The sequence below is a fragment of the Syngnathoides biaculeatus genome, chromosome 5, assembly GCF_019802595.1.
Source record: "Syngnathoides biaculeatus isolate LvHL_M chromosome 5, ASM1980259v1, whole genome shotgun sequence".
NCBI lineage: Eukaryota > Metazoa > Chordata > Actinopteri > Syngnathiformes > Syngnathidae > Syngnathoides > Syngnathoides biaculeatus.
Window position 1 is genome coordinate 32,111,119 of NC_084644.1, and position 16,617 is coordinate 32,127,735.

Genomic DNA, 16,617 nt, shown 5'->3' on the forward strand with positions numbered 1-16,617 from the left:
AATGTGATTTAGATTCACCTAATTTTCCCTAATCTTCATTTTATTCTCATCACATTTCATATCTCACTTTATTTCATGTCATTTTATTTTCTTTCCTCCGTTTGTGTCATAATTTTACACCATCACATCTCTCATGCAATTTCTATCTGCATTACCTCATTTCACCTCATCTCATGTAATCTCACACATTTCAATTCAACTCATATAACCTAATTTTGCTCATCTAATCTGTTATAAAATCACCCCCCCAAAAAAAGATCAAGATAATGGAATTTTATTCTCATCTAGTTTCATGTAATGAATCTTTCATTTTATTTGATCTAATCTCATTAGTTTTCTCATATATATCATAACTTGAAACCAATTCCTCATCATATCATCATCGCGTATCCCCCTTAATGTAATTTGATTTGCTCTCACCTCTCCTCACATCCAGGTGGTATCACGGCCACCTATCCGGTCCAAACGCAGAGAAGATGCTGAGTGCCCGGGAGGAGTCGGGCACCTTCCTGGTCAGAGAGTCCTTATCCAAGCCGGGAGATTTCGTCCTGTCGGTTCTGACGGACGAGCGGGGCAAAACGGGGGCGAGGAGGGTGTCCCACATCAAGATCATGTGTCAGGCATGTGTGTGGGGGGGAGACTGTCGGCGTGTTTTTTTATAGATATATCAGTTAATTTTCTGTTTGTAGAATGAGCGGTACACCGTGGGAGGTTCCGATATGTTCGACACACTCAGCGACTTGGTGGAGTTCTACAAACGCAAAGGCATCGAAGAGATTTCCGGGAACTGGGTGCACCTCAAACAAGTATGCTCGGCTTCAATTGTAAAGTACAAACATAATGCGTTTGAAAATGATTTGATTGCATTTTTAATAGTTTAATGCACAGGTGTCAAACTCAAGCCCCAGGGGCCAGATCCGGCCCTCCACACCATTTTATGTGGCTCGCGAAGGCAAATCATGTGCAGTAACTTCCAAATCTGTACCAAAATGTCATATTGTCATATCATAAATGATAACATGGAGATCTTGCAAGCATTTTTGTGTTACCAAACATGAAAAACAGTTAACCTTGATTTCTGATTCCAAAAGTAGTTCATACATTTCAGGTGTAAATATGATGAGGCGATCAAAAGATTTGTATGGTTTCACCGTCATAACTGCTCTCTGAGGGAAACCGTAGCTCCATTGCTGACAAAAATTAGTTTGACACCCCTGGATTGCTAAAAATGTTTAGATAGAGATAATATTTTAACCGTGTGCACCCCTGCAGCCGTATTACTCCACCAGAGTGAACGCGGCCGACATCGACAGCCGAGTGAAACAACTGGACCAGACCACACTCATGCAGGAGGAGGCCGATGGAGGGAAAAGCAAGGCGGGCTTCTGGGAGGAGTTTGATGTGAGTCAAATCCGCACTTATCATCATCATCTTCACCGTTATCATCGTCCTATCATTTTGGAGGAAGTCGGATCAACCCTAACCCTAACCCTATTTAATCTACCACACTAAAAGGCCAGAGCCTGCATTCGGACTCAGACATCATGCCGCCAATTTATGAATTCAAAACGCACAAACACGCACTTCCACGCCGCTGTTAGTTTCTCTTTTGCAATTTAAATATAGAGTAAAATCCTTCCATCCATCTATCCATCCATTATCTTATCTGCTTATCCTCACAAGGGTCACGGTATTGCTGGAGCGCATTCGAGATAACTTCAGGGAAGAGGCGGGGTTCACCCTGAACTGGTTGCGAGCCAATCACATGGAGGCGAACAACAATCGCACTCACAATCACACCTATGAGCAATTTATAGCCTCCAATTAATTATAGAATAACAGACACTTAATTTTTGTTTTCTTTTTACAATTACAGAAAAACAAATAAGGAACAGTTGCAGGTTTCTCATTTAAACAGATAGTAATTTATTTTCTATTAAATTCTTCATGGGTGGGGGAGCTAAATCATTAAAATGGGTTTGTTTATTTGAACTCTTTATTGTGTTCATATTTCGAGAGTAATGTAATGTGAAATGTATCGTTACAGGGGAAAAAGAAAACTAGGCCGCTTGCTTCTTGAAGTATGTCAAGAGGAGCTCGATGCATTTTGTGGCTGAGGCAGGCCTGAGGAAATTGTCCTCTTCCACTCTTATTGGGGCTGAGAAAATGAAATACACTATTTGGGCTTGTAAGAACAACTGAGGCGATAACTTTCAACACATTGAGACTGACTTTCATCTGCAACCTCATCAGATCTCTTTTAATCCACCAAGCCACAATTTTAATGACTGGAGAAGTTTCCTAGTAGCGTTTGGGAATATTTTCAGTGATCCTTTTTGCATTCATCTTTATTCAGACATGAAACGTTTAAAAAAAAAAAAAAAAAAAAAAAAAAAAGAACATTTGATCTGGTTTTGCAAAATAGGGTCCACATGATCGTACAAACACACATTAGAGTTGCCTCGCAGTATTCCACAAACGTCAGGTTCATTTACGACGTAAAGTTGTTCATATTATTAGTGTGAGTGTAAAATGGTTGTTTGTCTCTATGTGCTGGCGACCGGTCCAGGGTGGACCCTGCTTGTTGGCCGAAATCCGCAGGATAGCCTCCCTAAAAAAAAAAGAGCGCTTTCAAGAATGTAGTTTTTTGAAAGCTTGTTTTATTTTATTGTTTTTCAACAAAATTTGAAAATGTCCTGCATTATTGTTCTTAACCTGAAATGAATGCTTGATCGATTTCAGTCAAGAGTAAGTTTTGTTGGGGGGGGGCGTCACATGTGCACTCATTTGCAATATACCACTCAGGCTCTTCAAAAGTTGGAGGCAAAGGTGAAAAAAAGTCGAGAAGAAGGCCAGAGACTAGAGAACAAGACCAAAAACAGATACAAGAATATCCTCCCATGTAAGTCTCATGTTTAAGACATTTTCATATGCAGTGGTTTATTGAGATGAGAGCGACTCAACGTGTGAGTTTGAGATACAAAGCGTTGTTCAGCACTTGAGATCAGAGCGCTGTTGCTCTCAACAAGCTGCAGTTGGCCAAATATTGGGGAAAAAAAGAAGCTTCAAGATGTTTACCGCCACTCCCAGTCAAAGTCCAGTTATACATTTTTCATTGAATTTCTAAAGCAACCACATGGGCTTTCCTTCGAGAAGTCTGTTTTGCTTAATTCTAAGAAAATAAAAAACATTGTAAAATGGCACAGACGGTTTTGCGAATGTCATCGGTGTCGCAGCAGATATTTAAATAAACAGTGGTGCAACTCATATATACACAAACAATATAATACAGCCTTATAATTATCCTAAGAAGGACTAATATTCCTGCATCTTACTGAGCTGTGACCAGTGTCTCCATGTACGATTGTACATACAGTACGCAAGTATAAGTGAAAGGATTATGATGCCCCTAAATGGCCAAGATATGCACACCAGAAGAAGCGACAAAAAATGTGTGTGGGGGGGCAAGCTGTAACCAGTTACCGTAATTCCCGGCCTATACCTGGTTTTAAGCCTCTCCCAGTACATTTGTAAAGGAAATACCATTTGGTACATACATATGCCGCAGCTGTGTAATAGCCGCAAGTGCCCACATTAAAACCCACATTGAAACACGAGATATTTACAAAGAAAGACGGTACACAGAGAGTTTAACGCTAGCGCCGCGCTAACTGGGCCGGACCGGTAAAAGTCATTTCCTTGGCACATATATTCCACCAGTCTCACTCTTACCTTTTCCACTCGAGTGCCCCCTTGCGGCTGTTATAAAAAAAATGCACAAATTAGCCGCATCACCGCATAAACCGCAGGGTTGAAAGCGTGTGAAGAAAGTCGCGGATTATAGGCCGGAAATTACGGTAATTGCATCCCATTGATTTTCGTGGGGAAAGATGATATTAGATACAAGCGTTTTGACTCCCGCCATGTGTATATATAAATTAAACTCGTATCTCAAGGCACCACTGTATTAAAAAGAAAAAAAATATATATCACTGATTTTCAGCTATTACAAGTAGTTTTGCATTGTATTGCCTGTATAAAATGGAAGTGGGGGGGGGGGGGGGCTGTACTGCTCTAGTAGCCCTGACCTGAAGTACCGTAAATGTTTTTAATTCTTCATTTCAGTCAATGACACCAGAGTCATCCTGCAGGACGCTGACCCCAATGTTGTGGGGTCGGATTACATCAACGCCAACTACATGCGAGTACGTCCTCGCATCCTGCCGGCCTGCTCGAAAGCACAAGCGGAAAGCTGACCTTGCTTTACCTGGTCCACTTTGTAGAACACCTTGTGGGAGTCGGAGAATCAGAAAGTTTACATCGCCACCCAGGGTTGCCTGGCGACGACCGTCAACGACTTCTGGCAGATGGTGTGGCAGGAAAACACCAGGGTCATCGTCATGACAACGAGGGAGGTGGAGAAAGGCCGGGTCAGTCTTTTTTCCCAGGATGTGCCGTTAGGCAAACATTCACGCCGATGGCATTTAGCATTTTTCAAAATATTTGTTGCATTCCGCCGCAGCCACTGGGGGGCACATTTTCATGCTCTCTGAGGGTTTCTGCTGGTTGGAGACTAACCAGACAGCTAAAGCTCAGTTAGAATGTAACTGTAAATATATAATTGTATAGTAAAGAAAAAGTTTTTACTTAAATCCACCATATTGCCAAAAATATACACTCAACGTTGATGTGAATTTTCCCCCACTGACGTTGGATGGGAAGGCCTGGCTCGCCGTCAAACTGTTTAACTGGCCCAAATTTCTTGGTATGCGCAAGTATTCAGGTTTCCTTTCACCGGAGTTCTGGAGCTACTATTTGGAGACGGCGCCTTCCTGATGCATCAGTGCACGAATCAAAGTTCATAAAGACATGGATGAGAGATTTTGATGTGGATGAACTCGACTGGCCTGCACAATTCTGACTTAAACCTTATAGAGCACGTTTGGATGAATTACAGCGGAGACTGAGAGCCCGGCCTTCTCGTCCAACATCGGCGTGTAACCTCACGAATGCGCTTCTGGAAAATTGGTCATAAATTCCCATAAACACACCTTGGAAAAGCTTCCCGGAAGAGGTCAAGATGTTACAACTGCAGAGGGCGGGACCGATGCCACGTTAAACACGAACGATTACGAATAGGAATTCATATCTGAGTCAAGGCGGGTGAAACAATACTTTTGGCAATATGGCGCATATATTTTGGACAAAATTCGGTAGGCCAAACGAGACCGAGCCCTTGCTATGAATAGTGAGACACGCCGCTAAAAAGTTTTTTTTTTAATTGCCTAAAGTAGGCACAAGATTTTCTCTTTGATAAGGTTTTGGAATGTCTAGAAGTGCCTCCACTCACTTCTATATAGTTCCTTGGTACCAATATACTTCAAGACAGCGCCAAAGCACCACTTTTATATTGATGACATACTTGTCGCATCTAAGAGTATTTCAGAATGGACGAAATCTGGTGAAAATTGGTGAATTTGTGACCAGTAACTTCATAGTAATAATTTTGTGGGCCATTTCAAAAGCTCATTTTCTAATATTTGTGTATTTTTTGATCATTTTAAAAAAAATGCTGTTGTTTATCATTTAGCTGTATTCTATAGCCTGCACTCATAGACAAACAGTTTTCGCAATCCTGCAAATGTTTAATTGTAAAGTTGCCAGAGTTTAAACATCTTAAAAATCTGCACTCAATGGAAAGTTGCAGAATCCCGGCAGAAATGTTTTTGTGCACCTTCAGTCAGGAGCCTGAAATGAAACATTCCGTTGTATATTCACGTGTAGAATCACATCAAAGGCTTTTTCATTCTCTAAGCGCAGAGCACGAAAGCACGAAATATAATCAGTGCACTGACGCCGTTGGGATTAGATTGACCAAAATACTGTAGTAGCAGTACTTGTCCAAGTAATCAAAATGTCTCACTGATGAATGTGGAAAAGGTGAGCCTTCAAGATTGCTAAAACACTGTGGCAGAAATGTTCATCCCAGATATATTATGTATTCTTGACTGTGTCTGCAGAATAAATGCGTTCCGTACTGGCCCGAGAGCGAGAGCTCTAAGGAGGTGGGCCACTACGTGGTGACTTCCATATCGGAGTGGGAAGCGGCCGATTACAAAGTCCGAGTCTTGGAGGTGGCGCTCGTTAACAAGGTGGGCACCGTGCGCCTCTGATCTTGCCGCCCTGAAGTGAAACTCGCTTACATTGTCGTCAACAGCCCAATCACTCCCGCACCGTGTGGCACTTCCAGTACCTGAGCTGGCCCGACCACGGCGTCCCGCAGGAACCCGGCGGTGTCCTCAGCTTCCTTACGCAAGTGAACAGCAAACAGGCTGAATATCCCGGTGCCGGTCCCATGATCATCCACTGCAGGTACACGTCAGCCCTGCAGACCTCAAAATGCCGTGTCTCTGCGTGACCCAGGGGAAAAAAAAAAAAATCGCACCCCACAGGATGATCTTTTAGATCATTGGGTGTCAAACTCATTTCCCTTGCGGGCCACGTTATAGTTCGGGTTTCCCTCAGAGGGCCGTTTCGACAGTGAAATATCCATTCATCCATTTTCTTTGCCGCATATCCTCACGTGGGTCGCGGGGACTGCTGGAGCCTATCCGAGCTGTCACCAGGCAGGAGGCGGGGTACAACCCTGAACTGGTTGTCATCCAATTGGAGGGCACATGGAGACAATCACACCTAGGGACAATTTAGAGTGTCCTATTAATGTTGCATGTTTTTGGGATGTGGGAGGAAACCGGAGTGCCTGGAGAAAACCCACACAGGCACGGGGAGAACATGCAAAAACAAAACAAAAATGTTTAATCATCTCATCATGTTTACATGATCAATTTATGAACCAGAATCAGAAATCAGAAAGGGTAACGTATTTTTCAACTATTCCTGTTTGGTAACACAAAAATGCTTGTAATATCTCAACTTGATCATTTATGATATGTGACAATTTGAAATTTTGGTACAGATTATTACAGGAATCATGGTAATTCACACTCTAGATTTGGCTTTGCGGGCCACATAAAATCACGTGGCGGGCCGGATCTGGCCCCCGGGCCTTGAGTTTGACACCTGTGTTTTAGAAGATTATCAAGACAACTGGGCCTTTATTTCAATACAATTTTGAATGTCTCTAGTTTAGAAAGCTTTGTGAATGCATAGCGGTATAAGATTGAAATGATCGTAGTTTTAGGATTAGTTGGCCTATTAGAGTCAAGTGACATTTTATCCTTGCGGAACGTTGCCGCTTGTGACGCGAGGAGTACGGAGGCCTGTTTCGCGAGTGCCCTAATTTACAGGTTTTTGAGTGTGAGGCATCGCTTGGCCGAATTTTTTTCTTTCTGTTGCCAGAAAAAAAAAAAAAAATTATATAGTATAAATAAAATATAACAAAATTATATCATAATTAATAATATAATATATTATAATTATATTAATTATTATAGTATAATAATATAATATAAATAAAGTGTAAAGTAGCAACAAAATATGGATGGAGCCGCTAAGCTGTTGTCATGACCCCATGTTGAAAAGAGAGCCACAGTCGCCAATTCAGGCAGTCGCTGCACCGTGGGGGTTGAAAAAATCTGCGAATAGGTGAAATTGTGGGTGTCGAACCGCGTGTGTATCCAGAGGTCAACCTAAATCTAATTTCACTTCATCAGTAAAATTCATGTGATTATATGAGTGAGTACAATTCTGAACGCGTTCCCGGAATAAAAATTAGAGATTCATGGTACCACTGTACTTGATACGACTGATTCTGCTTTGTGTCTGTGCAGTGCCGGGATCGGTCGGACGGGCACCATCGTGGTGATTGACATGATCATTCAGACCATCGACACGATTGGTAATAAGAAAACTTGATATGTTGACTCGTTGACTTGATTAAGACTCTTCGCCCTCTGAAGTTCGCCCGTCTCCCTCCAGGTCTAAACTGCGATATCGACATCTCCAAGTACATCCAGATGGTGCGCGAGCAGCGCTCCGGCATGGTGCAGACCGAGGCCCAGTACAAATTCATCTACCTGTCGGTATCCGAGTACATACAGACCGCCAAGGTCAAAGACGGCGCCTCCATGGTAGGAAGAAAGGCCAAACACAGACGCTCTAATTATTTGGATCAAGAATCAACTGTTTAGAGACCGGTCGTACGATCACTCGCGAAATATGCAAGAGCATCTTGAAAATGTTCTATAAATGCGCCCGTCAAAAGGCAAACTGACGAGCCGCCTTAAATCCTCACATCAGCCGTCAGCGAATTCGCCAAACGCTCCTGCGAGAGTGAAAACACGTAATGAACCGTAACGCCTGCCCGCAAAGAGAACGGTGGGCAGAGTGGGTGAGCGCGCACCACATTGAGTTGGGAACCGGATTAAAAATCATTATGTCGCCGATGATTTGCTATGGATGCAATAATCATTGTTTTACCGTCAACTTCCAAAAAGATGAAGTTATTCAACGATACAGAGGAGTATAAAAATGTACATACAGTGTTGTGGACAAGCCACTTCAAAATGATATGCCACTTTGTGACGTTCAATCACGTGAAATACATTTTGTGTTTGCGATTATAATGTGGCAAAATGTGGATAAGAGAAATGACAGCAACATGCCCGAATGTACAGAGTGTCAATAGGCCTTTGAACTTTTTCTCCGCTGATTACAACTCTCCATCCCAGAGGCACTTTTATCAGGAGTTCTTTGCGAAAGATGAACTTTGGCCTGTAAAGAAATCCGCTACATACATTCAACCGCTGTTTATCTTCTCCTACAGGAGGCTGAGACGGAGTACGAAAATCTACAGCTCAAACACCCGCCGGGGAGCAGAAACGTCATCAAGTGAGTCAACGTGCCGCCGAGCTTGTGGCAGAAAATCAGAACGTCCAAAGACACTTTTCACATCGCACGGGTCCTGTAAAGCTCACGCCGAAGTGTCGATTGTGACTCGGCTTCTGTCTGGTCAGCAGTTTTTGAGCGAGGGTCATCATCCGATATGTGTTCACACATTCATCAGGTTTTCTGTTGTTAACGATACAATTGATCAACTGATGTCTGTGATTCAGAGCTAAACATTCCTGCTACGTGGAACAGCGCCAGTGTGTCCCTGAAGCCGGTCCGCCGTGTATTTTTCTAATGAAAACATTATTATTATTATTATAAATATTATTATCATATATTACACTATTTAACATAAAATAGAGAATTAAATTGCCACTAGGTGTGATTGTGAGTGCGACTGTTGTCTTCTGTCTCCATGTGCCCTGCGATTGGCTGGCAAGCAGTTCAGGGTGTACCCCGCCTCCTGCCCGATTATAGCTGGGATTGGGTCCAGCACTCCTGCGACCCTTGTGAGGATAAGCATCTAAGAAAATGGATGGATAGAAAATAATTGCAAATTATGTATTTTGTCCTGAATTGTTTATTAATTGATAAATGATAGTTCATTTTAAAAAATACAATTGAAAAGAGCGTGAATAACTATTATTGAAATAAATTAACTTTTCTTTGAATAATTTTCAATGAATTAGGATTCAATTGTGAATCAAATTAAAAATACACATGAGTTATTATTCTATTATTAAATCAGCTCAAAAATACAAGAATATTAGTAAACCATTTTTAAAATTACTTTTGTTTTTATATTTGGTCTGTTCAAACATCAAATGTGCCCACCCGCGGCCTATCCTAACCTCCTCTCTTACAATGTATTTTTCTCTTTGCAGAAACCAGGAATCGGATGTGTACGAGAATTTGAGCAAAGCAAAGAAAGACAAGAAGAAGCCAAAGTCAGACAAGAAAAGTGGCTCATTAAAGAAAAAATAATGTTTTTTTTTTTTTTTTAGTATTTGTTTTTAGTCCTCTTGTCTTATTTATGTGGGCCCATTTTGCCTTTCACAACACAAACAAGCGGAAATGTTTCAGCATAATTGCAAGACCGCAACACAGTGGCATGCTCAGAATGTGCAAAATCCAACTAGAACTTTAACGTCCCATTGAAAGGTGTACTGTACTGAGCTACTATTGTACATGTGCTGCTTTGTTTTACACTTTAAACTTTTACTGAACTTCTCACGTGTAAAATAAATATGAACACAAGGAGCCACTGAGAATTTGAGTTTCTCTTAACATAGTATAATTTACAGTATATGACTAGTTTAAAGGTCCCAATTTCTGAGCCGGTTATCCTCACGAGGGCCCCCTATTTTGGCTATTCAAACATCTAAGGGACTAGTGTCTAACATGGACTGTATGAAGTTCCAATTTCATCACACACACACACAAAAACACATTGGTTTTTATCACAGAAGTGTCGCGGAAAAAGTCCCTCTGACAGCTATTTCTGTTTGACCCAGTTTTCCATCTGCTTTGACCATATTTGGCTAGCTTTCAACTGATTCGTTGCAGTCATGTAGAAGGGCCACTATGGAGCGCACGTTTACGTTGACAGCGTTGACGCGGGAACGGAAAGGAAGGCGGAGATCTTCACTCGTGCTAAGATCGAGATATCCGAATGATCGGTTTTCTAGACTTGGGACTGCACGGACAATTTAAATTCATATTTCACACGTTTTGTAAGCCACCATAAGGCCAATATTACATCCCAAATATGAGAAATTTAAATGCCAATATAAATAATGACACACTGAAATATCCCAATCGCTAAATAACATGTAGCTACTGCTGAAACGAATAATACAAATGGAATATTTCAGTGTATATTGTTAAACATTTTCTAGATTTTAATGTTTATTTTTTTGTCTTAGTACCTCATAACTCTTGAGCCTACTTGTTCAGCTAAAATATTGTGCATTTGTTATAGCATTCATTTGACGTATTAATGAATTACCTTTCATCTTCACATTACATAATTTGATCAAATTCTATTCATTTCGAGCATTATGAGAAATATATTTATATGGCACATTTCATGCACAAGCGAAATCGATATCCTTAATTAAAATCATTTGAAAACAAAGAGTAAGTCATTTGAAAACAAAGTACAGAAAACAAAAAGAAGATACAGTGAAACAGTTTATTATTATTATTATTGAAAATAATTTTAATCATGAAAAAAACATTTTATATGTGGACAAAAAAATTCACAACTAGGTCTGACTTCGGGGGCAGCGTAACACATAAATGTTAATTAATAATGTAACCTTTTTTTTTAATTGGAATGGGGAAATGCTTCCTTGTATTAAATATTGACATATTTATGCTAAAAAAAATGTTATTGCCTCATTGTTCTGCTCATCATTGAATAAATATTTCACCTTATTTTTTCCCATAACCATCCAATCATCCTTTCAATAATTAATCATTATTTAATAATGGGTATCTACAAAAGTTGAATAGTAAACTATTTATGACATAATGCTCATGCAAGAATTTTATTGCAATTAAAATATTTTCATAAACCCAATGATTTTGATCATAAAATAAATCCAAATAATTCATCATTTTAATGAATAGAGCTGAGGTTTTTTTTATCGGTCAATCAAGTATTTTTGTTTTTATGAGTGAGAACCTGTTATTCCAATTATTCTAATCATCCTTTTAGTATTTTTTTTTTTTTGGGGGGGGGGGTAAAAACATTATTATTGAGTGGAAGATTTTTTTTTTTTTTAAGAGAAGCTTTTGGGGGTCCAATCCCCTCAAAGCAGCACGCTCCTCCCTCCTCCCCATGTTTGGTTCTGAGACGACGCCCCCCTTTGGGTGAAAGATTGCATGAAGCCTCCTCCCTTTCTCCCTCCCTCCCTCCCTTCTTCCCTCCCTCCTTCACTCTTGCATGAGGTGGGAGAACAAGCTGTGAGCCTTTTGTGACTCATTACGGCTTTCCGGAATCAGCCCGGTTTCCGGCTCCGAGTTGCCATTTGATGCCCGTCCTGCTGCTTGCTGCAACATCTCGACACCGAACTGTGCGTTTGGAGTACACGAAGAAGTAAACATGTCCAAACCTGACTACTCTGGTACTTTTCATATGGTGGAGCAGGAAAACATGGACGCCTACCTCGCAGCTTTGGGTAAAAAAGTTTAACTTTTATTCTGTATTTTGATATTATATGTTAATGTATATTGTTTGATATCAGCTGAGCTGCTTTTGAAGCAGGGGTGCAAAAACTGTGGCTCGTGGGCCAGAGCATTTCAACCGGCCGGCCGGTATCCATTCTTTTAAAAAAAAAACACAAACACTTATTGTGTGTAATTCTAACATAATTGTATCTTTGCATCATATGTCTTGATAAGGGCTTTTGATTTTTAAGTCATGAAATGGTCCTTACCTTTGATTTTAATAATATCACATTTTGCACATTATAAGACTGAGCACTTGTTTATTGACTCATGTATTACATGTGTAATGCTGCATGCTGCAGCTGCACTTTATGAAAAAGTGTAAAATACCCTTTTATCCATTTCCCCCCTTTTCATTCATTAAATTAAATTAAAGTAAAACAGCCCCCATCGTGGAATTGAATGCCATAATCTCCACTGGCAGCTCCGAATTAGAAGAGTAAATATTTTGTTTAAAAAAAAAAAGTGTAATGGGCCCCACTCTTGATTGCAGTCACACATTAGAAAATGAGTGCATGAAAAAATAATGATAATAAACCTCCCACAGTGTCATAATTCCCATTTGCAGCACCACATAAGAAGACTGAGCTCATCAACCTGTCCTTTGTTTGACCCCCCCCTTCCCCCTCCTCCTCCGCAAACACACATGGAGTCAGTAAAAAAAAAACAAAACTGTTTGACATTCAAGTGCGCTCCTCCTTCCTTAGACATCAATTTTGCTCTGAGGAAAATCGTGTGTCTACTGAAGCCCACCAAGGACATCGTCCACGATCCCGTCACAGGGGCCATGAAGATCCGCACGCTCACAACCTTCAAGAACTTCAACATGGACTTTGTCATCGGACAGGAGTTCACGGAAGACCTGGGCCCCGTGGACGGTCGGACGTGTCAGGTCAGTACACCAAGGCGGAACGGGAGGTTTGATTCGAGTCGTCTTTTTTGAACGTATGCGTAAAGTCAGCCGGGAACTCCCGCTGGGATTTTGGGTCGCAACAACCTCCTGCGGTTCACCTCACAATAGCCCGTGTGATGTGTGTGAAAGACTCCCAATGAAAACAATTACAAGGACTCTCACGCAGCCCTGGGGGTCGGGCCCGGAATTTGCGGAGCAGAGTTACCTAAATTCCAGACTCGGACTCTTCTGTCTCAGACTCCTTTGAAAATTCTGCCCCTGAAGCCAGTTTCACTTAGAGACGTGAAATTAGGTAAGCGTGTCTGTTATGAGCAGACAAACAAAAAAGTCTCAGGAACTCATGGCCGAAAAAGCAAATGAAGTCCGCTATTATGGGCTAATTTGGGCCATTTCCGGCGGTCCTTCAAAGGCAAACGTCCTACAGTTAAATCAGCCCCCAAAGCCAGTTTTGCTAAGCAACATAAAATATAATATCTGTGTTTAAAACATGCAGACCCACAAAAAAAGTCTCGTGCTCAAGAAGACAGAAATTCTGCCATTGTGGTGTGAAGCGGTCATTTTGGCCATTTCCAAACCCCAAAAGAAAAACTCGTCTTAGAGTTTTGTAAAAAGAAATTCGGCGGCCCAAGGCAAATATCTTTGGCAATTTGAAATTTGATAGGTGTGTGCCACAAATAAGTCTTGGGAATTCATGACCGCTAATTCACGGCCTGCGATTTTGTTTCGGCACATTTTAGGGTCACGTTGGCCATTTCTGCGGTTTCCTAGAAAGGCAGACTCATCTGACACATGTAAAAACAAACAACAATTTAGCCCCCGTGGCCGTTTCCACTCAGCCTTACGAAATTTAGTTGACGTGACTCTCATGAGTGGAAACACCCAAAATGAACAAGAAGCCATGCCCGAAAAGACGCAGCGAGTCCGTTAGGGTTATTTTCCCTCAAAGATGTTCTTGTCCTCCAGATTTTGCCCCATTCCCACTGAATTTGAAACACTTTCACTAGACAGATGGTTGATGATAAATAAATAACTTTTAGTTTTGGGCATGCGGGCTTGCAAAAGGTCCATTCGTCACCGCTCGAAGCTTTAATAATAAATCTGATTGTGTTTTATGCCAGCACGTGAAAATTTGCATTCAAAGACAAACACCAAGGAAATGTACAAAAGTTAATGTTGTCTTTGTGTTTTAAGCCGCTTGGAACCAACACGAGAGGGTTTTAAGACTACGGACTACTTAGCATGCAGAGCGCGTGTGCAGTGGCGCTCAAAGCAGGTTTTTGTTATCCTCGCAGACCACCGTCAGCTGGGAGGGGGACAAGCTGGTTTGCGTACAGCGGGGGGAGAAGGAAGGCCGTGGTTGGACGCACTGGCTGGATGCCGACAAGCTGCATTTGGTGAGGGGGGGAAGCACACACAGCCACACATATAATGCGATGTCTGCCCTGCCTTATTCTGCATGAATTTTGTATTCATTTACGGTATTCAGTAATTGGTTATTTAAGTTAATTATAAAAAATATATATATATATATGCATATATTAGTGCTATTAAAATTCACATACAGTACATTTTAGTATGTTTTATTTTATGAAATGATTGCTAAGTTAATTGCACATTGAATTATAAATCATTGTGTATGGAAATGAGAATGCTATTTGATCATTAAATCAAACTGTTTTACATATTTAACACGTTCGTAATTTTTACCTCATCTACGAATGGGGTTACAATAATTTTGGAATTTACCAAAATGAAGGATGGCTCGTAATAGGATATAGGACTTAAAGTCTATTTCTAAGTCTTATCTAAATATATTTGCATAAATGATTAAAAAAAATTTTTTATGCAAATACACTGGTACATTGACTTATTGTATAAATGTCTCAGGCAATTAAAAGGTTTTTGAAGTTAGGAACTGCTTGGTTGATTTTTTTTTTTGAGGGAGCGATGTATTTTTCATGGAGGTGTGCATATGACAAAACAAAAATGTTTATATTTATGTCTAAATGGTGATACATTCCCATGAAATTGCCCCCAATTCCCATGCAACGTTTCCAATTTGGAAATAATAAAATAAATAATCTGGATTTAACGCATTCGTGGGCAGCGTCCCGTTTTTGGGACATCATGATTTTCATGCATTATATCCTTCAGTATATCAAAATATTTAAGTTTTTTTAATCTGATTCTGATTCTGGTTTTTGGAACAATCTACTAACAAAACCCAAGTACCCTCTCGCGGGCAGCATCCCATTTTTGGGACGAGATTATAAATTAGTAAAGTTATCATATAAATTAACCATAAATGAAAAACGTGTTATTTCCTTGATTGTGGCCTGTTAGGAGACTTTTATCTCAATAAGGAAAAAAAAAATGCCTCCCTGGCCATGAATGGGTTAATTCCCTTGGCAACTTAGTGGAAAATGACTTGCAATTTTCCACCCCTTTGACTGTTTTAAAATCCATCGTAGCCGTCGAGCAAAATGGCGCCGGTGGCATCCCTAATGAAGTGTCCGCTGAGTCTAATTCAGCTGTAAAAAGAGCCTTACTGAGGTTGGGTGTCTCATTTTCCACAGAGTAGCTTTGAGATTTCAAGAGTAGAGTTTCGATATTCCCGCAGCAGGGGAAGGGTGGGGTGGGGTGGTGGGTGAGGGGGGGCTTGGGTGGGACACACAAGAGCGTTGCCAATAAGGCTGGAAAAGAAGGAAGCGCGTGAAAGACTGCAATAAGCAAAGCTCAGTAGGCAGTGAAAAGAGGAGGAAAAATGATTACAGGGTCAAACGGTGAAGAAGAAAGTGGGATGGGGGAGTGGGGTGCCTTTCACGTTCTAGACCCTTGTGTTGATTATCATTGTTAATTCAACGCCTCCTTCGTCTTCCCCTAATGGGCCTTTTTGCTTCTCTGCAGGAGATGCGAGTGCAAGACGTCGTTGCCAAGCAGGTCTTCAAGAAGGCCAATTGAAGTCCCGACTCCAGCCCGTGAATAGCAAATTTTCAATTGAACTGAAACGGATAATTGGCTAGACTAATAGCTTAACCCAGCAATACACTACAAAGTATGATCCCAGAAAAATGTAAAAGCGTCTCAAATGCTTCGAGACATTGCCGTACCTTTAAAAATCGGGTAAAGAGCTGACGCAGTGCGAGGCTTTGGTGTTCACCGATCCGGACCTGCTTAACCCACAGAGTGACATCACAAAACTGCTGGTCTTTGATTGGCTCAGAAATTTTATAGCAAGCTATTCTTACCAATTCCGCTGGTTTGGATGCCATCTTTGGTAAACTCGCAAGCGAAAGTGGACGAGTGAGCCATCGTGTACAGTAGCCATCTTCTCTCGCTAAGTGTCAAACACAAATCCGACACGCTGGCTGTTCCATTTGCGATTGGAGGAGCATTACGCTTAGAAACCAGATTTCGGACCAAGAGGAACTGTTCTTTGTCTCAACTGAAGAGACACTATAGATAAATATCATTCACATGAGTGAAATTTCCTTTTTTTAACCATGTTTCAGAAAAATCATGTTTGTATCCCAAAATAACGAATGCGCATAGGTGAATTTCCAAATACCAAACTGAATACGGGGACTCCACTGTAAACTCTTTTAGTCTGCATAGGCAGT

General features: G+C 41.0%; 2 protein-coding genes across 6 annotated transcripts in view; both read left to right on the top strand.

Moving 5' to 3' along the window:
• The window catches only part of ptpn6 (protein tyrosine phosphatase non-receptor type 6), an 18,717-nt gene extending 8,851 nt beyond the window's left edge, over positions 1–9,866 (top strand). For 4 of the 5 annotated variants that reach the window (XM_061819741.1, XM_061819742.1, XM_061819739.1 and 1 more), the window contains exons 5-16: positions 437–620; positions 690–806; positions 1,273–1,401; positions 2,806–2,902; positions 4,126–4,205; positions 4,284–4,430; positions 6,021–6,152; positions 6,218–6,372; positions 7,791–7,858; positions 7,939–8,090; positions 8,786–8,850; positions 9,735–9,866. In XM_061819741.1, the coding sequence (XP_061675725.1) occupies positions 437–620; positions 690–806; positions 1,273–1,401; positions 2,806–2,902; positions 4,126–4,205; positions 4,284–4,430; positions 6,021–6,152; positions 6,218–6,372; positions 7,791–7,858; positions 7,939–8,090; positions 8,786–8,850; positions 9,735–9,834 (1,426 nt within the window). In that variant the 3' untranslated portion in view covers positions 9,835–9,866. Of the gene's footprint in view, positions 1–436; positions 621–689; positions 807–1,272; positions 1,402–2,805; positions 2,903–4,125; positions 4,206–4,283; positions 4,431–6,020; positions 6,153–6,217; positions 6,373–7,790; positions 7,859–7,938; positions 8,091–8,785; positions 8,851–9,293; positions 9,360–9,734 lie in introns of all 5 variants that reach the window. The other variant, XM_061819740.1, reaches the window with a different exon arrangement.
• Positions 9,867–11,775: 1,909 nt separating this feature from the next.
• Positions 11,776–16,604, top strand: rbp5 (retinol binding protein 1a, cellular). The gene is made up of 4 exons (XM_061819853.1): positions 11,776–12,035; positions 12,792–12,976; positions 14,290–14,391; positions 15,905–16,604. The coding sequence occupies exons 1-4, from the start codon at positions 11,960–11,962 to the stop codon at positions 15,956–15,958; spliced, it is 417 nt and encodes a 138-aa protein (XP_061675837.1). The 5' UTR covers positions 11,776–11,959; the 3' UTR covers positions 15,959–16,604.
• The last annotated feature ends 13 nt before the right edge of the window (positions 16,605–16,617 follow it).

Excerpts from the sequence above, each read along its gene's own strand:
- rbp5 (XM_061819853.1), top strand. The coding sequence starts at position 11,960 with ATGTCCAAACCTGACTACTCTGGTACTTTTCATATGGTGGAGCAGGAA. Across the intron at positions 12,036-12,791 it reads CGCCTACCTCGCAGCTTTGG|ACATCAATTTTGCTCTGAGG; the intron begins GTAAAAAAGTTT and ends CTCCTTCCTTAG. Across the intron at positions 12,977-14,289 it reads TGGACGGTCGGACGTGTCAG|ACCACCGTCAGCTGGGAGGG; the intron begins GTCAGTACACCA and ends TTATCCTCGCAG.